This window comes from Malaclemys terrapin, chromosome 17 (genome assembly GCF_027887155.1).
Source record: "Malaclemys terrapin pileata isolate rMalTer1 chromosome 17, rMalTer1.hap1, whole genome shotgun sequence".
Taxonomy (NCBI): Eukaryota; Metazoa; Chordata; order Testudines; family Emydidae; genus Malaclemys; species Malaclemys terrapin.
The window spans coordinates 19,519,886-19,544,631 of NC_071521.1; the positions used below are offsets into that span (position 1 = coordinate 19,519,886).

The 24,746-nt window shown below is 49.7% G+C and overlaps 1 protein-coding gene across 2 annotated transcripts in view; it reads right to left on the reverse strand.

The window, feature by feature from the left end:
• Positions 1–16,205: 16,205 nt before the first annotated feature.
• LOC128825423 (glutamine synthetase) overlaps positions 16,206–24,746 on the reverse strand; it is a 29,008-nt gene continuing 20,467 nt past the window's right edge. For both annotated transcript variants that reach the window (XM_054007937.1, XM_054007938.1), the window contains exons 3-7: positions 24,204–24,365; positions 21,063–21,209; positions 19,137–19,264; positions 17,799–17,998; positions 16,206–16,925 (exon numbers count right to left, since the gene is read on the reverse strand). In XM_054007937.1, the coding sequence (XP_053863912.1) occupies positions 16,604–16,925; positions 17,799–17,998; positions 19,137–19,264; positions 21,063–21,209; positions 24,204–24,365 (959 nt within the window). In that variant the 3' untranslated portion in view covers positions 16,206–16,603. The remainder of the gene's footprint in view (positions 16,926–17,798; positions 17,999–19,136; positions 19,265–21,062; positions 21,210–24,203; positions 24,366–24,746) is intronic.

A 24,746-nucleotide genomic window follows, 5' to 3' on the forward strand; every position in this document is an offset into this window, starting at 1 on the left:
TGGGGAGCTGGGATTCAATTCCCTGAGCTTAGGATAACCAGACAGCAAGTGTGAAAAATTGGGACGGGGGTGGGGGGGTAATAGGAGCCTATATAAGAAAAAGACCCAAAAATCAGGACTGTCCCTATACAATCAGGACATCTGGTCACCCTACCTAAGCTACTACAGACTTCCTGTGTGATCCTGGGCAAGTCACTTAGTTTCACTGTGCTCAATTCCCCAGCTGTGAAATAGGGAGGATGGCACATCCCTATCACTCGGGTGCTGTGAGGCTAAATACAATGATGAATGCAAGGTGCTCAGGTACATATGGCCGTATAAGTACCTAATATAAATAGAGACATGGCTGCCTCCCTCAATTAATCTCCCAGCCATCCACCGCCAGAGCAATGGGGAAATTGCCACAGATACCTTCAGTTTGTATTTATATTCTGTCCCCTGCTCACTGGCTCCACCTTCTTCTATTTTCTGCTTTACGCCCTTCCTGAACCCCGTTTCTTTTAGTGTTGGGCCAGGGGTCCCACTTTTTTTTCCCAGCACAATTAATCCCCCTGTTCCCTACCATCCCTTTCACCAAGTCAGAAGCAGCACCTTGGTTCTCAGCAATTGATCTGTCCCTCCAAGAATCCAGACTAAAATCGATCTCCAGCCCTGACAAGCATGTTCAGGTTGCTAGTCTCACCGTTCCCTGGTACACACTCACAAGCCAGACTCACCAGTGCCTTGGGCATGACGTAAAAGCAAAGCCCTGACTGCTCATGGTCATTAAAGAGTCTACCCTCAGCACTTACTGTACAAATCTTACTACAGGCCATGCTGGCCCTGATGGGGCCTGGTCTTCCTTGCACAGCTCTGGTGGCACAAAGCACCAGAACTTAGCTGGCTACCTGGGTCTGGGGTGTCCCCTCCTGTATGAAGAATGGCTTAGACTATCTCCTGAGCCCCCAAGCACAAGGGTGTGGCCAGGGGAAAGGGGACATAGTTGCACCCCCCTAGTGATAATTGCCTGCCAGACCATCTCCTCGGGGCCACAGGCAGCTCTGAGGCCAATCTAAGTCTGGACCCAAGATCCGCAAAGCTGTGTGTGGTGCCCAGGAAAGGGTTAATTTCTCAAACAAAGCTGCTTTCAGAAGCTGGAAGGAACCGTGTTCTGCCTTCAGGGCAGGATCAGCCAATGAACATTTCTCCTCATGAGGTAATGCTTCTAGATTAGAGTCTTGTTGGGGGGAATCTGATAAGTTCAGAGACCTTCCTTCCCCGCTGAGCATTTCAGCTCAGAGCCCCAGAGGAGCCGGAGAGAGAAAACCCCTGACTAGCTCATCCACCAGGCCACAGCAGGATGTTGTTCCCCACAGGACAGTTTACTTTGTTCAGTTATCATTTGATTTGATTTTACATGAGGTAACATGAGAGATTAAAAGGTCATTGGAGCCTAGTTCAATTGGACTCATCATGAGACTGATGAGTAATGCCTGACGAACCTGTACAACTAGCAACAGGAGGTGCAATTAAAAAGTACGCCTTGCCTTGACACAGGTGATCAATGCACTAACAGTTCTCACTGCGTGGATTAACCTGCACGGCTACTGCTTGTGGAGGTCTCTGGTCTAAAATGAGTGGCCAAGCTAGGTCCTGTCTACACTATAAAGTGCACCAGTGATTTCCTAACCAGCTTGGGACACCAGCATCTGACCCGGTTACAATAAAAACGACCGAGTTGTGTCCACAGCAGCTTTCTTCATGACTTGACAGGGTGCCTCACCGCGTTTGTAGCAATGCCTTGTGGGGAAATCAGGTCTGCTCTCCCATAGTGCCTTAGCAGGGGGCATGTTGGCCAAGAAGGGCCATGCACAGAGAGCAGTGCAGTCTGTGTGAGGTTGTACCGCACAGAGATCTACATGGCAGCAGGACCAGCCAAACGGGTTACACAGGGTTGTGGTACGATGAGCAGAACTGGAGAAAGAGGGTCAGGTTTCAGGAGGGATCAGGAATGCATACAGGGCCATGCTCTTACCAGACAAACATGAGCCTTCCAGCGTAACACTGGCCTCTATGGATATGTCTACACAGCAAAGAAAAACCCGTGCCAGCCGACTTGAGCTCGCAGGGCTCAGGCTGTGACGCTGTGTCATTGCTGTGTCGACTCCCAGCCTGGGCTCCGACTGGAGCTCTCCCTGTGGGACCCTCCCACCCCGCAGGGTCCTAGAGCCCAGGTTCTAGCCTGAGCTCCGACGTCCACACAGCAATGAAACAGTCCCACAGCCTGAGCCCCGCAGCTGACACAGTTGTTCTTTGCTGTGCAGACATACCCTATGCATGCTCGGTAAAGACAGCTTCCCTGCAACTCTGCCTGCCCATCGCATCACTTGTCACCAATGAAACCAGGAGCGTCCGTCTCTGCTGAAAATGAATCGCGTGCCCAACTGCCTGCAGGACACGGCCACGTACCAGGCTTGGCCGTTGGCAGGGATGAAACGCTGCCAGGTGCCATGGTTGCTGGCTGGGCATTAACCGTGTTGTGTGTGTGTTAGAGACAACTATGTCATTAGGGTTTATTTTACCAGTGACTATTGACCACCAGAGCCTCTGGGTTTGGATCTGGATCTGAATCTAAACGTTGCCAAAGCTCAACCTAGTATATAGGTAGCCCTGAGCTGAGACGTTCTGCTCCAAATCAGAGCTTCCGGGGCCACATCCTCAGCTGATGTAAATGAACGTTCCTCTACTGAGGTCAAGGGAGTGACTCCCGTTTACACCAGCAGAGGATCTGGCCTCTCAGCGTGCTGATTCGAACCCTTCTTTAACAGTGACTCTATCTAGTGTACCTTCTCTACTGAGTCTAAGCCGGGGCTTGGCCAGCCCATGACCCCAGCAAGTTCACTGTAAATCAGAACACTTCTAATTGACCTTCTAATGGGGTAACTGAAGCATGCAGCCTACTGTCTGTCAGCAATGGTCTAGGTATCTCTGGTCCTGCCCCAGCACAGGCGGATGGATTGGATGACCTGTCAAGGTCCCATTTCTGTCATTCTATGGCAGTCATTGTTTGTTATATTTTTTTAAAAGAATCACAACACACGCATTACCTGGGGGTTATCAATTACAGTGACCCTCACCCTTTCCAGACGACTGTCCCCCTTTCCGGAGTCTGATTTGTGTTGTCTACCCCCAAGTTTCACCTCACTTAAAAACCACTTGTTTACAAAATCAGACCAAAAAATACAAAAGTGTCACAGACGCACTGTTACTGACAAATTGCTGACTTTCTCATTTTTACCAGATAATTATAAAATAAATCAGTTGTCCTTACATTTCAGTATATAGTATGTTATATAAAACAATATAAATAAGTCATTGTCTGTATGAAATGTTAGTGAATCATAGAATATCAGGGTTGGAAGGGACCTCAGGAGGTCATCTAGTCCAACCCCTAGACAGATTTTTACACCAGTTCCCTAAATGGCCCCCTCAAGGATTGAACGCATAACCCAGGGTTTAGGAGGCCAATGCTCAAACCACGAAGCTAGGCAAATATCTAGATGGGTTAATGTACCCCTGGAAGAGCTCAGAGTACCCCAGGGACATACGTACCCTGGGTTCAGAACCGCTGATCTATGACCTTTTGCTCCAAGTCACCTTGCCTCGTTAATGGAGTTAATGGAAATTGTAATAGCAGCCTCTGTTGTAAGTCAGGCCAGCACCATCTCTAAGCACTGCCTTAATGCACCATCCAGTTCTCCAGCCAAAAAGGTTCCCCCAGTGCTTCCCCGGGTGCCCACGTGTATTTCCTCCGTCTCCATGATGACGGCAGCCGCTGATTCGTTGGGATACGTTAATGTATAGACATCTTGCAGTTTTATAAACTAGGCAGATGACAAACGTGTGGCAGTTAACGGTTGTGGAATTGGGGATCGCGGCAAGAAACTGCAGTCTGGTTTAGGTCCCAGGTTGCAGAACGACTGAGAACCCCCCCTCCTTTAACAGCCCTTCCCAGTGGATCTGTTCCTTGTTCAGCTGGATTCTAATAGTGGGCTCAGTATTAAAGGGACTGGGGTGGACCTTTGTCAGTGATGGGCCGGATATTTTTAAGCAATCAGACCATCTAATGTCAAGTAGATTCTGCCTTGAGTTGCTCTATGTTCTGCTCCTGCCAGTTCCATCCCCATGTGTCCAGCGACGACTTCTCCATTGCCATGGTCCTGCCCCCTCTTGCTGTCCCCACGGGCTAGGCTAGTCAACGTCACGGATGTTTTTCATCACTGTTACTGTCAAAGGTGGAAGCTCCAGGGCAGCCCAGATGAAGGCATCTCCACAGCCTTCGCAGAAGATAACGTGCAGAGTGACCTCTTCCTCACTCTAGTTGAGTGGCAAGGTGGAAAAGGCCTGCAGCTGAGATACGCCATTATATTTCTTGTTTGTATTACACTAGCACTTAGAGGCCACAGCTCAGTTCAGGGCCCTAGTGTGCCAGGTGCTGGACAAACCTATAGGCTTTGTCTAGACTAAGATTTAAAGGTGTGTTGTTAGATCGTATTAGCTAGCTTCATCGAATGCCTTTTAAAACACTAATCAAGACAAGGCAAGTTGTACTGTAGCCATGGGTGCTGGAACTAGGGGTGGTGGTGGGGCTGCCGTACTGGCCGGCTGACAAGCATCCACCGAAATGCCACCGAAAAGCAGCGTCACCCAGAGGCGTCGCCGCCGAAATGCCGCTGATTTTCGGCAGCATTTCGACGGCGACGCCTCTTGACGTTGCCGCTTCTCGGCGGCATTTTGGGGGATGCTTGTCCGCCGGCCACGGTCCTTGGTGGCTCGGCATCCGGCGCCCGCCACCCGGAAAAGGTTGGGGACCACCGCTCTAAGCTCTAAAGGCAACACATAATAATAATATAGCAGTTGATCCTCTGTTGTAAGGGAGATCGGAGCTGGAAAGAAGAGAGCAGGAAAGAGCACCCACTGTTAATTCCCTCGACCTCTTAGATGCAAGAGCAAGGAACGGGGAAATAGCCACTTGAGGACTAATTTGTCACAGCATTCCTGATTTAACGCTTGCCAGTGAAGTGAGCGAGCATCATTCTTCCCATGTCACAGGTGGGAACACTAAGGCATGAAGCACTTAAGAGTCTGTACTGTAGTGAGTCAATGCCATTGTGATTAGAACTCAGGAGATTCCGGCTCAATCTACTAGACCACGCTGCTCCTGACAGCGGTGACAAGTGCCGGAAGTGGTCCTGGTGACTCAGCAGGTGATGTTCGTCCCTATGAGTCAGGACAAGGCTTTGAAGATGTCAAGTATTATGTAAACATTAAGTACTGGGATTAGCCAATCATTGGCCCAGTGCATATGATGTTAAGACATTGGGCTACTGGAAGCACTGACTTTGGCATGAGATTTAAACCAAAGTTCCTGACCCCTTATGGGCACTGGACATCGTGTGAGATTTTCTCACGAGAGTCGAGGTACTAGTCTCACCCTGCTAGCCAAATTCCAGGCAGGGTGACTACCTTTTGCATACCTGAAATTCCCCGTGCATCTTCATGGGAGGTGATGTTCCTTCATTCCTCTCCTAAAGAATTGCTCAGTGCTGTTGTACATGGCTGTGTTCCACCCCAGGCATGGTTGCATTTCAGTGGCAAGCAAAATGCTGCTGATCTAGCACGTCTATCTTGTAAGCTGTTTTGAGAGCCTTTGGGATCAAAGGTGTTCTAGCAAATAAAATATTCTGATCATAGACCTTTAAAGGCAGCACTACGCTTATGAAGAGAGAGAACTGATTTTCAGTGGGCCTAGTCTGGAGCAGTTGCAATGCTCATTAACTCCAGCGGAAAGAACGAGCCAGCCAAGCTGAACAGCCAGGAATATGGACAAAGAAGCTATTATTGACATTTTAGTTCAGGTCTTTACCCATAACACCCTCTCCTGGCCAGAGGCTTTGACTAATACTATTGTTAAATCTAGTGTCCTCTTTATAACCTGCTTTTATAACCAGTTATCAACTGAATTAAAAGGAATGGAATTTATAGTTATGTAAAGCACCTGAACTCTGAGGAACTCAGAGACTTCTGTCCTGTACAACACACACACCCATTTCATCTGAGCATTTCCAGGTATGTTGCAAGGCTACATGGAAAAAAAGCTTGACTACCGCCCCCCAGTGTCACAGACAATACTACAACCTGCCTGTGTTTATGTTGCACTAGCCAAAAACACCATTTCCAGGCCTGATGGAAGCTGTTTGTCTGACTTTCTGCACTTCATCGCACACAGGTGGCAGCGCTGAGTTACTGCCAAGTGTTTTGCAAATCTCACTCCTGCCATGCTGCCTATGGGGAGCCCTTTGCTGTCATAATTCACCTCTTGAAGCAGTTACTTCGACTGAGTGGGATCAATGTGCATGGTGCTGACCCGTGCATAGAGCATGACAAGCTCTCTGCCCCGAGGCGCTTACAGTTTAAACTCTGGGTCATGTGTGCAGTGTTCTGCTGTCACCAATACACAACGCAGGCTTCCCTCCAGCTAGGAAACCCTTTCTGTTGCAAAACTAAATATCCCAGGAGGTAAATGGGTTAAGGCACAGGGGGAAAGAAGTTTGAGTTCTTGAATTAGTTTTATAAAACCTGTAAAAGTCAAGTCTGCAAACCACACTCCACAAAGATCCACCCCCGCCCCCATCTGTCCAAAATAAGGAGCCGGGGTGACCAAGTGGACAGAATATTACATGTGGAGGCAGGAGACCTGGCTTCTGTGCCTAGCGCTGCTAGTAGCTTACTCAGGCCTAGCCTACAGTAGGAAAGGTTTGTGGGTGTATGTGGGGGGTCATAGTGGATCATGAACTCCCAATGTGATGCTGTGGCCAAAAGGATTCAGGTGACCATTGGCTATATAAACAGAGGAATCTTGAGTAGGACTGGAGAGATTATTTTGTACTGGCCACTGGTGCGCCCGCTGCTGGAATCCTGTGGCCAGTTCTGGTGTCCACACTTGAAGGATGTTGGGAAATTGGAAAAGGTTCAGCGAAGAGCCATGAGAATGATTAAAGGATTAGAAAAGCCTACAGGGCACTGACAGAGAGCAGACAACCAGCTCCACTCCCAAGGCTGCAGTGGCTGTCTACCCTAAACAAGGAGGGGGGAAAGGCTAGTCACTGCCTTGGGCACTTCTCTTCTCACTTCTCACTAGCAGCTTCTCTTCTTAGGCAAACTCCCCCCCCAGCTTCAGCTTTTTAAGTTCCCCTTCTCCAAGCAGCGCATGCGCTCCAGGTGCACCTAATTAGCAAGTGCAGGGGCTTGCTGCCAGCAGGATGGGGTGTGTCCCATCCCAACTGCCTGCTGTTTCTGGTTCCTGGAGGAACTGCACTGACCCACCCCATGGAGTTGCAGACAATCCCAGGCCCACAGTGACCCATAAACCATTCATCCACTTAATACAATAGGTTCCCCCAAAGGTATTGCCCGGCCCAAAGGTTCAAGGGTGACTGGATTATCCATCTATAAATAATGACGTGGGGAACAGAAATTTGATCCTGGAGGGCTGTTTGGTCTAGCCATCAAAGGTGTAGCATGATCCAATGGCTGGAAGTTGAAGCTAGACACATTTAGATTAGAAATAAGGTGCCCATTTTTAACAGGGTGGGTAACTGACCATTGGAACAACTCACCAAGGGACGGGGTGGATCTCCAGCCCTGGGCGTTTTTAAATCAAGACTGGAAGTTTTTCTAAAAGCTCTGCCCTTGTTCAAACAGGAATTAACTCAGGGAAGTCCTATGGCCTGTGCCATACAGGAGTTCAGACTAGATAATCACAACGGTCCCTGCCGATCTTCTCAGCTTACCCCTTTTTTACCCTTTTGTTTAAACGTCGTCTTTGGGGGACGCAAGCAGGGGGGTCGAAAGAAGAGACGGCAGCCACTTGATGCAGTGACGCGCACCTGGGCACACTAGAACAGCCCGGCTGCGGCTGGTTCCCTGACAGCTCTTACAGAGACGCCAGGAGCTAAACGCCAAACCTCACTCAGGGTCCTGCCTCCTCAGCTGCGCCATGGATCTGCTGGGCCCTGAGGAGGAGCTATTTGCAGTTCCCTGATTCTGGAGCCGGCTGGGCCACTGGCATCGTTCAGAGCAGTTCTGGTCCCCAAGGGGCTGTCTGCCAGCCAAGGAGACCAAAGTGAAACAGCACGCTGGTTGTCTCCTCCCACCTGGGAATGCCCCAGCATACTCCCTACGCCAGGGGCTGCAGAGGGATGGGAGTGAGGCTCGGGATTGACATTTTAGAGCAGGCCGTTACTGATGCTCTCTCCTGGCAAACTAGAGCAATTACAGCCGATTGGGCAGGGGTAGGGGCTCAGCCATTCAGGCTGCCCCGTATGCATCTGGAGTCCATAGGATTTGCCTTACCAGATCAACCCACTATCCAGACAGTCTCGTCTGGGAGTGCCCACTGCATGCTGCTGGCCAGTTGAGCAGTGGATGCTGCGTGGAGGAAGGAAGGAGATTCCTTCCTGATCCCCTGTGGTGGGGATCCGGGTATGCCCTGCAGCATGGTGACTGATCGCTCACCTCTTTTGCCAGCACATGCAAATGTAAGTTATCCAGCTACAGTACCTGATTCTCTGGGTGGGGAGGTGTAAGTTACATCTCCTGCTAGGCTGGCCAGCACCCGTTCCCCTGGAGGACACATTGAATGATCAGCTCTCCCATGGCCCTGGCCACTTCCCAACCAGTGCTACGAACATAACAGGCAGCTTGGTCCCATGCACACCCCACACTTGTTTTTTGCCCACACCCCAGGGACTGAACCGGGGTTCTGCAGCGCTAAAAGCACAAGCTGCTGCAACTTGAGCAAAAGAACTAATCCGGGGGCTGGAACAACTCGTATCCTCTGCGGATCAGTACAGAGAGCGCCCTGTAACACACTCACAACTACTTCCCCCCTCCCACACACACTGGGGGCCTCCATATATCAGTGAAGTCACAGAAATGGACCTATGGCTAGAGATAAGCACAAACCTAAACCTCCGATTCAGGTACCCCAGAACGTTCAGGGAGCTCTGATCTGAATTTTAAATCTTCACAGTTTGAGACCATCTGTCTTTACCACATCCTGTGGTAGGGAGTTCCACATGCCCTGGGAATAGTTTCTTGCTGTTTGCTCTGAATTTGCCAGCTGTTCATTTCAGCAAGGACCCCCTGGTTCTCGTACTGCAGGCAGGAAGAGAGGAGGAGGGCTGGGTGCGGCAGGGGCTTCTGTTTTCCACAGACTACTGGTCTCTGACACCACACCAGGCAGGAAGCTGCCACCCAGAAAGGAGGCCTCTGCTGGGGTGAGAGAGAGGACTCACTTGACAGAAAGAAGGGGGTTTGCGGGAAATCGTAGCCACCGATGGGAGTGACTTTGAATCTGGGCCAAATATAGAAAGGGAGGTGCCTGAGCTTACATACTAGGTAAGCATGTGCTATTCCTGTCTGCGCCTGCTGGGGGCAGCAAAACACCCAGAGAAGCATGTCTGTAACCTGTATGTCCCCCAGGGACAGTTGCCTACACAGCTGGTAAGGTCTGGGTTAGACCAGCCGGTGTCCTGCTAACAAGCAGCCTGACTAGACGCCTACAAGATAAACAGCCTTTTCCTTCGCCACCCACCGGTGGAAGGAGAGCAGTCAGACCTGCAGCCGGGGGAGATGGGAGCTTTGCATCTGAGAGGTGCTTCTTCTCAGGCTGCAAGGACCAGGCTCCCAAGACACTAGCCAGGAAAGGAGATTTGTTGTGCAAGCCAGGACTGCCCCCTTATTGTCTGGAAGCTGGTGGGAAGATCTGGGCCCAGGCAGGATCTTAGAGTCGCTGGAGCCCGTGAATAAGACGGATAGGTGCAGGCCAGGTGGATGGCCTGCTTAGACTGTGCTGTTAAAACAGAGATTCTCCCCTCTGCACCTCACATTCCCCGGAGTCACTGCTGGGGACACGACCCCCGGGTGTCTGTGGGGAAAGGCTAGCGGATAGAACACTAGGTGGGAACTAGCCAGGAACGGGCACTGGGGACCCCGTTCCAGATGGCAGCGTGCACAGGTGTGTGGCTCTGTGGTTTTGCCTGGGTCCCACCTCTGCTCGCTGCAGCTGGCTGAACAGGGAACGCATGAATGAGCAGAACATTCTGAACTCTCTCCAAACCCGTTGCTATCAGTCGCTCCCCAGTGTTTCACACACAGCCAGGCAGGGCTCCCAGTACCTAGCAACGGAGGCAACTCGGTCCAGACGCCTGAAGGGAATCTTCAGCTTCTTTGCGTAACTGCATGCAGGGCTAGTCACTGGTCAGATGGTGCCATTGGCTCCCATAAGCTGGCACTGGGCAACCCAAGTTAGTGACAGGAGGGTCTACAGCAGCGTTTCTCAAACTGGGGCCCTCTAAAGGACTTGAGAGCCAGGAACTCCAGAATTTTAACCTCAGGTCTCCCACAGATTAGCTGAACGAGCCACTTCTCTCTGGGTGCCTCTGTTTTACCATCTGTAAAGTGGAGGGAATGATGCTTGCCTGCCTAGCTGCATAGATTAGTTAGTTCAGACAGCAGCGTTCACAGCATACACACAGAGAAGTTAGATAACATTCCTTGCTGGCAGGTTGCAATGTAACACTACTTTATTTCTTAGCTTTCAGAACGATAACACACAAGAACCCCGAAAAATCAGAGAGAGAAACAACAGGCTGCTCCTTAAGGCAACAAGACACAGCTCACTCCACCTTGTTTTAAACTGTCTCTATCCAGCCTTGTCCGGCTGTCTGCTGACTCAGATGACCCAGATCACCTGGCTTCCCTCCAGGCGCCCTAGCCTGCAAGCAGGACCAGGAAACCCATTACACGTAAAGTGGTAGCTTGTCCTTTTTAACCACTTTTCAATACACCCCAAAGAGCCATATTAAGTATTAGCAATCTGCACTCCTACTCCTCACTGGGGCCTTTGGGTGCTACTGCAATATAAATAATAGGAGAGACATATTCACCTGCAACTCCAGTTCCAAGAGATTCCAGTGCCGGGCTGCATTCCTACCCCTCTTCTGGGCTGGCCTTAAAGCCTTCTATTGACAAGTAGCATTTGCTTTTACTGACCTGGCATGCAGTGATCAGCAGAGGTGGATTAACTCTGACCTCCCCAAAAAGTCCCCTGGCTTCAGAGCTGCCATGATTGTCTCTCATCTCCACAGAGGTGTGGCCAGCCTGGAGGCTGGAAGCCATTTCTCCAAGCGCCTCTGTCTCCTGCCAAAGTCAGGGAGAAATTCACACGTGTCCAAAGGACACGCGGCTGCAGGCAGGAGCGTTGCAACGTGTGGGAAGGTTACTTGAACCAATTACAACCTGGATGCCCTACCCGGGCAGTAACACACCCAGAAGAAGGTGCTCGTGGCAGTGGGTGGTGATTTAGATTCCAGGCATATGTGAGCTGGGAAGTTCCCTGTAAACAGCTGGCCCCATGAGGGAGCAGTTGGATTTAATACTTAGCTCTTCATCCGTAGATCTCACTGCCTGTTACAAACGAGGGTCACGATCCTCATTCCTGTTTACGGATGGGGCTAGGGAGGCACAGAGATGGGACTTACCCAGACTCACACAACAGCTCAGTGGCAGTGATGGTACAAGGATGCAGGGGACCTGGGCTCTCTCCGTGAGACCCTATCGGACCTGATTCAGTCCTCGGCAGGGGGTTCCGCCTTCCGTGTGTCACCAGAACAAAAGCCTCCATCTCTTGAAGCACAGAGAAGACACAGACATGAATCGAAATAGGAGCCGGCCGTGTCTGGCTGAGGTGCTACAGCCATCGCCGGGGTTGTACGAGCGGCGCTGGAAGATGTGGGATGAACGGCTGCAGCTGACTAGTTTTCCCACAGCACAAACAGGAAATGACAATCATCATGGCTGCACCAGTTCAGCATGTCTCAACTTCTATGTAAATTACCCACAAGCCCCTGGGCCCCCAGTCTTTGAATCGAGGTCTCAGGATTCCCAGAATGCCCTGGGCATAGCCTCTGCTCTATGGCACGCACACGCCCCAACCCAGGTTTGTTGTGTGGCTGTGCGTAAAGCCTTGCACAGGACATTTCATGCCATTGGTGTCCTGGCAATGGCTCCCTCAAGCGTCTGTAGTGCCCGGCCATGGGGGTGGAGATCTCTTGGGGTCGGGGGGACCATTTCACCATCAGTTCTTCCGGCCATTTTTTGGACCAAAACCACATGCTAGAACATAACATCTCTGGGAAGATTTTCAAAGGCACAAATACCAGGTACGGGCCAGGTCCTCAGAAGTATTTCGGTGCCTAACTGCCATTGAAATCAATGAGAGATAGGTGCCGAACTACTTTTGAGGATCTGTGCCTAAGCTACCAGTAGCTCTCCATAGGAGCAGGTTGGTCTAGCGGATCAAGGACCCGTATGGGTTTCAGAAGACTTGGGTTCAATTCCTATCTCAGCCACAACCCCCCTGTAGGATAAGTCACTGAATCTTTTCTGTGCCTCAGTTTCCCAGTTATACAAGGGGCATAATGCTTCCCTCGCTCACAGGGGTATTGTGGCAAATAAAATCCATTAGGGACTGTGTTGATGTGATAATGAGTGGAGGGAACTTGCAAAATAGCTCGATGTCCCTTTGAAAAATAAGTCTGTGTGTGTTTAGTGCCCCCCACCAAAAAAGCTTCGCACAGGGAGTATAACAATGTTGGATGAACCTGCTTTCCCAAGTGTTCTCTCTGAAAGCGGGTGGTGAGTGGCCAGCCAGAGACGTGATTATAAAGAACCTCTCTGTTCCCTGCTTACATTTCTTTATTCATTTTCCCCAAAGTAAATAGCATTCAATAACAATCCCTTCCCCATTAGCCCAGCATTGCACGCTGACAAGGTGGGAACATTATACTCATATTTGCCCTTTCTCATTAGGAAGTTACAAAAAATTAGTAATGGGAAATTCTGGTAGTGTCGCTTTCACCACACCCTCGCTGGAAGCTTCTGTTGTCAGGCAGACCAAGGTACTTCAGTGCATTTATTCTAAATTTACTCCAAGCAGTATTTGGCCCTTGGGTGCTTCTGTTATGTTCAGAGCCGATAGGAAATTTTTGCACAGCCACAGAGTTTTTGTATTTCTGACTTTAGCAGGCTCTGCCAGGTTTCTTAGTAGAGCCCACTTCATAGCTGTGGACTGGTGTCACGCCCTCCACTCCAAGGGAACGTCTCCTGATTTACATAAGCACAAGAGCAAAATCAGGCTCTTAGTTACCAGACACAGAGTCACCAAAAGATATTCAAGGATGAAGCAGTCAGTGGTGACTGGATCCAGTATTAGAAACAGGGCTGGCTTTAGGCTGATTCTCCCAATTCAGGCCCCGCACTCACGCCTAAGAGGGCCCCGCGCCCTAAGGAAGAATGCCTTTTTAATTTTCACTCCCCCAGCAGTGGTCCGGGTCTTCGACAGCGGCTCCTTCAGTGCCGCGGAAGACCCAGAGCGAGTAGGACCCGCCCCCGAAGTGCCGCCAAAGACCCGGACCGCCGCCGAATTGGACCCCGCAGTTCCTAAAGCTGGCCCTGTCTAGAAATCCCAGGAGCACCCAGCAGTTCTGTAAGGTGGCTTGCAATGGCCTGTCATTTGGACAGGTGGGGTTGCTGGTCTCTGGTTCCCATATCACTTTGATGTGCAGAAGCCCTGGGTTTTGTAACATGCCCTTACAGCGTGCTACCTCCTTGGCCTGAGCAAAGCGGTGAGGCTCTTTGGAGACATGGGGTGGTCCCCTCACTGCTAAAAGTGTATCTTAATCAAGGCCAGGACGGCTTGTGTTGTAACTGCGTTCTCTGCCACCGTTATGGCATATAAGCTTTATGGGAGCCCTGCATGCATCCTGCACACTCAGGGTTTCTTTCACAACTGGCCTGGTGAGAAACTTAGTATCTTTAAGCAGAGACACTTCAGTTCTGCAAAATTAAAAAAAAAAAGCTGATCTGTGGTGGGTGCTTAAAGCTGCATCATTCTAGGTGTGCAAATTTTTATTGCCAGTCTACTATGAGCCACTCAGATCAGCCCACAGAGAAGTATGCGTCATACATTTGCATTCATCACCTACCTCAGATCTGCTTTGCCCGTGCCCCGCCCTTCAAAGGAGGCAGCAATTTGGAGCAAGGTTGTTGGATGCCTTAGGCATCCTATAGCAAATGGCTTGCCCTTCAGCCAGGGGGCCCTCCGGGCACTCGCCCCTAGTCTAATGCTAACCCTCCAACCAGCTGAGCGAGTGATGGGCATCCAACTCCTATGCACTGAGATGATCCTGCTCAGGCTTTAAAACTGCCCTGCGTCAATAAACGCTGCAGGACTCAAGCCCCAGGCAGCCTGGTAACGATTTCTTTGAGCCAAACCCCAGGGCCTGGCCTGAATTTCCTTAATGGAGCGTAGAGCAGAACCTACCTTGATGGTGAGGGGTTAATAGGACTTTCCCCAGCTGTAACATTTATGCATTTAAGCCAGGGGGGTCAATGACATGACAAAGCTCAGAGTGATGGGTCCACACCTCCTCTTCCTCACCCCTAGAAATGCCTAAATCACACACGTGAGTAGCACAGGTGGGCGCACAAGCAGCCCCCGAGAGACCACTTACCAGGGCTCCTTTGGATGCTTCAGGCCCTGTTAAATGGAGTCTGACTCTCGCTGTAAATGGAGCCCTGCACCATTAACTAGGAGACTTAGGAATCAGGCCACGGGGCTGGCTGCTGAGTCAGCCGGCCGCACCCTGCTGTGTAAACACCTGCCAGCTGCTCAGCCCGTCCCAGCCATGTTTGCTCAGGCTGCGTGAGCTGTTTGTCTTTCGGAGAATCACGGCGAAGGTGGATGGCTTTCAGCTTCCGGCGTCAGGGCAAGGCGGTCCCCCACTGCCCAGCCTGGTTTAGGGATGGAAGTAGGATGCACAGACCCTGTGCACGCTGCACTGGCAATATGCAGTAATGATCCAGACTGGAAGGGGGCCGTTATGGGGCCCATAGCAACAGAACCCCGTGCAGTAGGGAGAAAACTGCAAAACTCTTGCTTCCTTCCAAGGAGATAGCCTGGTGCACTACTGTACCAGAGACCCAGACCTGATTCCCACAACCCAAGCACTTGCTCCATGGGGCAACAGGCTAGTAGGGGACTAACCCAGGACAGCCCCGGTTGATCAAAACCATGCTAAACACCTAGGGGACATATGGCATGCAACCAGAGTAGGGACATCAGTATCACTTGCTAGGCGTGTCTATGCATACCATCGTCTGGGCAGCTTGCGTGAGCTGTGTGCTGGGGCTCATTCACAAGCAGCATGGACATAAGGCCATCCACTGGTCAGCATAAAGGATGTTTGCTGCCAGAGGACCACAAAGGCAGCTAAAAGCAGAGTTAAAAAAATGGGGAGGCAGGGGAGGAAGAAATCCACAAGGCTCTGCCAGATTTGGGGGGTGGGGAGCTACTGGGTTGGGACAGGGGATGGACCCACATTGGTCTTGGTCTTGTTCCCCCAGGAGAGCAGACAGGAAGCAATATCTTCTCTTGGACCAGGATGCAATCCCATTCATGCAGGTTAGACACCTCCTGCCTCGAGTTAGTTTCCAGCAGCCGCAGGCATTGTGGTGGGTTGAAAGCAATAATCCAAGTAGTCACCAAGGTTTGAGATACAGCAAGTCTCCCACTAGACTTCATTGCTCTTGTCAGGCCACATTGTGCAGTGATCCCACCAGGTGTCCTGTCCATGGTAAGCAGGGTCAGGCCTTGTCGGGCAGCCCTCAGGGAACAGAAGTGCTGCAGGAAGCAGTTATTGAAGGTTTGTAGGACCAACACCCCAGCATGGATCTCTACTGGTGCCTTTCAGCCAAGAAATACAACTAAAGGTCCTGACCACCCCGATCATTAAGGATCCAACAACACTTATCTTCAAGGTTGCTTCATTATCTTGGCCAAATTCCATCTCAGGCAGCCACATACGGCTATCTACATTCCCCGTCAGTCAGCAGTTTTGCTTGGAAGAGGTATCTTCTCCCCCGCCAAGTTTCCTAACCAGAACTATTCCTTAGGGCCATCACCACTGCACAGCTGCCACGTCTCACCCTATGGGTGGCTGCCTATCAGTGGTAGATTAAGTGATCTCAGAGTTAAATCTGTGGAGAAACTATAAAAAAAATGCAAAAAACCTTATTTATAGCAGAGAGCGGCTGACATGTCAGCTAATAAGACTATTTATTGTTACCTTACAATACAAACATGGCGGGGGGAAGGAGGTGGAGAGGGAAGAAGAGGGCTGGGGGAGCGAACAGAGTCAGCAGCTTTTACATAGGAGTCTATGTACATCACAGTATAAAGTCAATTAAAAAAATTAAATCCAAAGTTTTAAAGCCCTCATGTGTGATCTAAAACCAGTAACCAGGAGTTTGGCTGAGAACTATATAGATTCTCCCTCCCCCCACAAATACATCTACAAATATTTTTCTAAGCCACCATTTCACAAGACCAGAAGCAAAGTTCTAAAGAGTCTGGACTTTACAGCTGACCAGGTCACATGTTCATAAAACCCACATGAGAAACCAGGTTAGAATCAAAACCCCCACCCTCTTCAAGGCCTCATTTGTCTGCATAGTCTGTCGTTTGCATCCCTGTCTCGTTGAGACACGTCGTCCTCACAATGGCCTCTGTGACAGCATACGGGTCGCAGTTGGCTGCAGGCCGGCGGTCCTCGAAGTAGCCACAGCCATCCTGGCCGACTTGGCGGGGGATACGGATGCTGGCCCCTCGGTTGGCCACGCCGGCAGAGAACTCAAAGATGCTTGAAGTCTCGTGGTGCCCGGTCAGTCGCCTGGAGTTGTCCCTGCCCCCTCTGGGGTCGTACACACAGATGTGGTAGTTGTGTCGCTTGCTTAGCTTCTCAATGGCAGCTTCAATACATCTAACCAACAAGGAGAGGAACAGTTTAAAAAACACGGATATGGATCATGTTGCCCAGTGGAACCCTGGGCCATGGCGGGGGCCCCCAGGCACTACCGCAATACAAGCGGTAAAGAGATTGTGTTGAAAATAAGGACTCCGAGTGTGGGGTGTGAACGTGACTGAGAATCCTGCCAAATGCCATTACTCAAGCAAGACACACAGGCAGGGCGTCAGGGACAGGTGGCACCTCGGTCTCGCCTGTTCTCTGTCTGGGGCACACAACTGTGGTCTTCAGAAAACCAAAATGTCTTAGTTTGACTGAAGTCACTGGGCCCAACATTGGGTATCCGGATGAAATTCAATGGCCTGTGTTATGCAGCTCACGCTAGATCAGGGGTGCCCAACTTACGGCCCACCAGAGCATTTCATGAAGCCTGTGACCGGCTTCAACACAACATACTAACGGACGATTCATTAGAATTTTGTTGTTGTGCGCAAATTTTATGCATGGATTTCTTTATTTGTTTTTAAATAGACAATACTATCCGTAGAAACAACCTATCTAAATACATAAAAAACAAGCCAAACTTAAAACATGAATCAACAAAGGGGACTTTAAATCTTAAAATATGTAGAATCTGTTTGACCCACACCAGGTTGTGCTTAGATTTATGTGACCATCATGTGTAATAAGGTTGGGCACCACTGCACTAGATGATCCAATGGTCCCTTTTGGCTGCAAAACTACAAAACCAGTTTTCTGTCTGCCTCATGCGGACCCTGTGCACAGGTTGTGGGGAGGGATTTCACCCATTCTCTAGAAGCCATGTCAGAAAGCCCCTCAGAAAGGTGTTACTAACCACAATGCCCCCAGACAGGCTCATTCACTCACTTGAGACCGCCCTCCTTCCTCATGTCTTCTGTGCTGTAATTGGTGTGGCACCCAGCTCCGTTCCAGTTGCCAGTCATGGGTTTGGGGTCCAACGTGGCCACGACCCCAAAGTCTTCACAGACGCGGTGCAAGATGAACCTTGCCATCCACAGGTGATCTCCCATCTCGATGCCTTCACAAGGCCCGACCTGGAATTCCCACTAGAAGGGGAAAGACAAGCATTAACGCTAAAGTTTGGGTTTCTCCCTTAGCCATTTGCTTTTGACTCAGTCGATCATGGCAAACTCCTGCCCAGTGTTCCGGCACGCACGCCAGTGAGCTATTTATCAAGGGTTTAATCATCCGGCTCCTGCCAATGTGCCAGGCTGCTCCACCCGGGATGGCTAAGCAGAGGCTTCCGTCATCTGATGCCTTTCAGAGGCAACTTTATAGCATCTGTAGGTATCACCCAGCCTAGCAAGGATCAAGTGCAGGACACGGAAGGAAGTCGACCAAGGAGCTTAGGAGGTCTCACTTCATTGCGGGTTAGAATCAATTCAGGGCTCGTTAAGGTATAGGGCGGACAACACTGCAGTAAAACCCTCCACTTACCCAGAGCGGGTACAGCCAGTGTAAGATCTTCCCTCCTCCCTGCCTTGCCAATGACCCCCAGCCCTATTCCACAGACAGCAGTGATGGGGGTGAAAAAAAAAAAAACAAACCAAACAAAAACTCCAAACAACTCCTCCTGCATGCGCCAAGACGCTAGGCCTTGTCCACATGGGAAAGTCGCACCGGTTTGACTTAAGGTGCGATTTTAAAAATGGGTGCAACCCTCTCATGCGGAATGAGGAATTAACGTGAGCTAATCTGAAACAGGAGTGTCCATTCAGGGCTGGCACTAGTTTAAAAGTCACCTTCAGTGAAGTTGGTGCAGCTTTCTCTTGGAGACCAAGCCTTAGCTGTATGAGGTCACGCGACTCAGTGGCAAGGAGGAATCTAGTCTGCACAGTGACTTCAGAAACCCCTGCTTCCACCTTTCAGCACTGGAGACCAAGTTCTCCAGAAGAACCCAGTGCCCCTGGTTGGAGAAGGAGCTAATTTCTCCTTTCCATGTAGATTTGCTGAAGACCACAGATACTCAGGGCAGACAGCTCTCTTCGGTACTGGGCAAGAGGTCAGGTGCTGCAACTGCTGTGAGTAAGTGGGGCAGAGGGAAGCTGGAGACTGGAAGAACCAGATCCCCAGGGAGAGCACTGCAGAGCCAATGCTCGGGGCATTGCCAACTCCCCGTCCGCTTCCTGCTTCAACGAATGCTCCCTTGACAGGGCAAATGAGAAATGCTCCTTCCGTACATACCTGGGAGGGCATGACCTCAGCGTTGGTGCCACATATCTTCACCCCGGCATAGATGCACGCCTTGTAGTGGGACTCGACAATATCTCGCCCGTATACCTTGTCTGCTCCAACCCCACAGTAATAAGGCCCTAGAAGGGAGACACAAGACACCACGTCACCAACCAAGGCAAGCTCAAGGGAGGAGCAGTGCCCCTTCATTTCCCATCCCACACGCTTATCTTCTAGCGTGCATTTAGAACTCGGAGACGTTTCCAGGGCTCTCCTTCCAGCACAAGAGCCCCCACAGCCATGGAGATGCCATGGCTTCCCCAGCACGGCTTCAGACTGAGCTGAAGGGACTTTGTCTAGGAGCGAGAGCAGTTCAATCTCCCTGGCACATCCAATTGTTGGCCTCTGCTAGGGTGCCAGCAACACGACCAACTGTTGTGTGGACACCTGCCCATCCTATGGGAAAGGTCTTGAGACCAAAAGCTGCTCCAGGTGAGAGCTGTTCGGTGGACACGACCAGCAAGGGGACAGATTGGAACAGCAGTTAGGAAGGGAAAAGCTTCATAACCCATTCCCAGCACTCTGGGCCATGTAGTCTCAGGTGTTCCCCAGTATTCCCACAGTAAACTCGGATGAAGCCTCAATTTCCCCACAAACCTTATTTATACTCTAGCTATTGCATTCCTTAGTACTTAGTTCCTGCTACCCCCACACTGGGAAAGCCTCTATTTAATTGGGAGCAGTTAGTTTGTGCAGGCTCTCTGCTGGAAGAAAGGAAGTGACGAACTGCTCCATTACAATGAACTCTACCCCTAACGCTAAGCCTGGCTTTTTGAGATAGTTCTGACAGCTACTGTTGCCTGTGTTTATTGCAACAAACTTGGAACCAGTGTTAACCTGCTGCAGTTTGCTACAGGTTTCCCTCCTTCAACGGAGGCAGTTAACTCTGCAGTACAAACTCAGAGGGAAAAACAGAGATGTTGAGAATCAACCCCAGTCAGGGGGATCTTAAAGAAAAGAACAAAACCCTCTAGCGTCACTACCCCCACACAATCCAGTCTAGGCAGCAGAACCAGTTTGTGTGCCGGGGGTGGGGGAATTTGCTGGAGTGTCCAGCCTTCACATGGCCAATCTTTATATTAATAACCACCTGCACATTTTTTCCCCAGCCAAGTTCTTCAACCCTCGACAAACAAGTTCTAGAATGGAAAAGTTTGTGTAATCTCAGGCAGTGTCAGGAGAGTGGTACCACTGCTGGTCACGTGACCTGCAGGTCACACAATACACAGGTGTGCCACTGGTACTTAGCTGAACTTGGCACAGTGCTGCCTGTAATTTAAGTTTCAGGAAAAAGCTGCATCCATTTGCCTAGCATGCTAATTGCTAGGGTGATTCAGGGGAGAAGCCCATGGCTGAATCAACACCTTCAGAAGGAGTTCTGGCTGTCTGAAGTAAGAACAGCAGCTGAAGCAAGCCAGCCAAGGTCATCCACCCAGCAGGACTACTTGGGATGGAAGAGCTTTTTTGCTAGGCTTCACTAACCCAGCAAGTGAAAACAGCCTTGGATGTAGGTCCTGCCATGAGAACTGCATTGGGGAGTGTGTGTGTGTGTGTGTATGTATATTATATATATATATATACACACACACACACACACGTGTGTGTGTGTGTGTGTGTGCGCACGCACACCTGCACCCACACAGACTATGAGGCTCTGCCCACATGGTTCTCACTGCAGGATTGGAGCCCACGTCATGAACTGCGTAGAGCTTAGCACTGATCCTGTGACGATAGAGGTCAATGGGAACTGCACCTTGTGAAGTCAGTCCTTTCATCGAAGAAGAGGTGCAGGAGTTGGGTAGCACTGCGCTAGCTAGCAGGACTCTGGGAATACTAGTGGGGGGAGGACATTCAGGGGCAGGAGAGTCTAGCTCTTACCTTGTGGACCTGGGAACCCATTATCAGGCCAGCCGTATGGGTGTCCATTGATGCCTAACAGCGTGTACTCTTGCTCCATTCCAAACCATGGGTGGCTGTCCTTAACCAAGTCCATGACCTTTTTACATGTGTTCCTCAAGTTAGTTTCTGGAGAGAAAAGAAATTCCTTAATTAGACCTGAAACACATAACCTGGGGATCAGAACCCTCCAGCATGTCATTCAGCCCTTCACTTGAGGGCCTCTCTTACTGGGGAAGATACTTTTCCTTGCATGGCCCTCTATGAGCTATAGAGGGTTCTCCTCCCGCCACCTTCTCTCTGCTGGGAATCTGCAACCAATATTGTCATTATGAATTCATGACACTATTAGTTTGCATGGCGACAGACTTGTCTCAAAGATAGGACTAGGATGGCCCTGGCTGTGGAAAAGCTGGGCTGAGAGGCCGATAAATCCAGACCAACACAAGATGTGTTCAACAGTGGGAAAGGGAATAAGGAAAGTAACTGGTTACACAAGGTCATCTCCCTCTATCCCTGAATAAAATGTTCTCTGCTCACCCACCATTTGCTTTAGCATTGGAGGAAGACAACAGTGCTTGATTTCAAAGGGTGTGTAATTTTATATACAAAGTGCAGATTTAACCCCCTGCCCATTAAAATTGATACAAAAATCCATAAACATCTAAGTAGCCATATATCCCGCTGCCTCCCCCCATCCCATCACCACAGTATCTGGCCATCTGCCAAGTAGGTAGGCAAGTAGTGTTCCCATTTTACAGATGGATACAGTCCCTTAATCAGAAGGGGTCCATCTTCCCACCCTACGTACGTGTCCCAACCAAGCTTTCCTGAGCTCTCTTTCCACCTCACTGCCCCATGGCCAGCATTCGAGCTGGCTGATAGCCAAATAGACTAGCCCGGTGTTCAGTCAGCTCCGCAAGCTTTCTCCCTCATGGGAGTGGCACAGAAACCCATCAGAACAGTCCCAAAGATACTGGTGGCCCAAGTGAGACCTGGAACGGAAGAATCCAGGTAAAGGGGAGAAGAAGGAAATGAAACAGGTTTTCCCTGTCACAGACAATGGGAGGCTGCAGGCAAGAAGTTGCACTTTTACCTACAGTGTTCATTGAAGAGACCCAAATGCTGCTGCGACAAACCCCAGGGATTTGTAAACGACAAAGCACCAGCAACATTTTCTTTTAAAGGTCCCACTTAGAACGTTTATAGGGTGGAGAGAAAAATGAAGAGACCCTCTAATTATGTAAGCTGGGCACCTTCAGAGAAAAGTCAGTTCAGGGATTGGCATTCACTGGGTAACAGGTAAGTGCCGGCTACCATATTCCCCTTTGAATCTCTTTAGCTCTACCAGGATCAGGAACTTGTTCCAATAGAGGCATTTAAACAAGCTTCAGAAACTGAGACATTGTCTCCTGAAGCTCTTGCTGGGGGAGAATCTGACTCCGGTTCAACCCCAAAACGAGCCACTGCTTTAAAGATACAGTTGAGCCCCAGGCTAGCTGCTATGAATCAGCTGATTCCTTTATCTGTAGAGGATGGTTGGCTAATTTAATGAAACAAAATATTGTAACCACAGGAAATTTGTAGTGCATGACACGATACTTTTGCCAGAAAAGCGCTGCCTTCATTTATCAAGCCAAATGCCCCTTGATTCAAGTGATAAGGAATGTCTCATATTAAACCATATTGCCTTAAACACGAACATGGATAACCTCCCTGTTTGACAGAATACAGCCAAGTGCATGGATTTAAATACCTTTTTGATTATTTTAAGCCATAAATTCAGTCATCTGAGATCACAACAGTTGCCTCTCAGAGCTGTATTATTGCTTGATAAGTGTCCCTAGCCTCTGTTTGCCAGAAGCTGGGAATGGATCACTTGATGATTACCTTATGTATGTTACAAGAACTAACTTAGAGAACCCACCAACATGAATTTACAGACTGAGCTTCAAGCCTGCACACTCCTATTAGACGGGTGTCTCAAAAAGTAGGGCAATTCTTAAAGGTAATTGACAACACAATAATTATTTTTATAAGTCCAGAAGTCAGAATTTAGACTACGATACTTCACACAAAGTGAAATGCCAGAGTCTTAGTGTTTTTACAACCAACCGACCCTATCTTGGGCCACCACACCCCTCAGACCTCCACCATCCCAGAGAAAGCTTTGCATACCAACATGTGGTCCCCACATGCAGGGGGATCACCTGACCCTCCTTTGCCCTCACGGGAGCCAGGAGACTCCTCATTCATAACTACACCTCATTCACTCTCAACAATGATCCGAGATCACTTTAGACAAGGTCAGGAATCAATCAGCTTCTCCACAATCATCCTGAACATGCAGGCCTGCTGTGCGCCTGACAGGTGACTGTACCCGGCTATCGGCCAGGATCAAGGATACAGATATAATAGAAGAGAAGATCAAACTGCTGGAAGTCAGAGAAGCAACACACGAGATGCAGATTTCCTTTCTCAAAGCCACCAGTGGAGCTTTCCAGCGGCCAGAGGAAAGGAAGCATGGGTGGTGCGGAGCTAAGGTTCCAGGTACCTTAACCGAGCTTGGCTTACTGGCATATTGGTTTTTATTTAAAATACACTTTAATTCCACAATCATTTCCATGTTTTTAAACCCTAACTGCCAAGTTTCTGTCTTAATGTTCAATATGCTACATTCTAGAAATCTGGTTACAATAAGTATTCAGGGAGATTGTATATTTGGGACTACAGGTTAAAATTACTTGGTGCTGACCTGGTCTATGAGGAGTGCGATGACCTCTGCCGACAGATGCAAGCAGAACATTAGCTACTTTTTGACTACTCAATAGAATTCTCCTGGTCCTTCCAACACCTGCTAAGATTGGTTCCTGCAGATAACCAGCACCAGCGAGGAGTTTTTTGCATGCGTAGGCTAATTGCAAAACAGACTTATAGCTCAGTCACTGATTAGCACATGCAACTTCCCATTGACTTCAAGTGGCATGGGGGGGTGCTCAGCTCTTCTGAGAACAAGGCCCTAATATTTTGATGCCGATGGCACTTAGCTGGTGTGTTTGTTTGGTAACACACTGGCTCTGGTAACAACCAGTTTAGGACAGGGCAGACAGACTGGAACCTCACCTGCATGTTTTCTGTTGTATTTCAGGACTTCACACAACACTAGCTTGTTAGGGTCCAGACAGAAGGGGTCTCGGAACATCCTGACTGGTATCAAGAACATATCGCTGTTGGAGCCTTCGGCTTGGTCTGTACTGGATCCATCGAAATTCCATTCTGGGACATCTAGGAGCAAGAGGAAAAGGACAAATCCCTAAGAATAAAAATCCCTTCATTTGATCATGTTACATGTTCAAGAATTTTAAGAAGAGAGCAATCAAGAGCCCAAGGAGGAGATACTCCGCAACATGCCACTGAAAACTGCTTCAAAAGGAAATCCAGGAAGCTTTTGACTCTCTTGTATCTAGATAAAGCCCAGTCCTGTAGCTACTACTTCCATCACTGACCATGAAGGGAACACAAATCCAGCAACAGCCATAGGTGCTAGAACTAGGGGTGCAGCAGCACCCCCTCATTTGAAGCAGTCTCTATCATTTATAGGGTTTCGTTTTGTACAATGGCTTTCAGCAAGCACCCCCACAATAACTCCCCTTAACCTCTTTGATG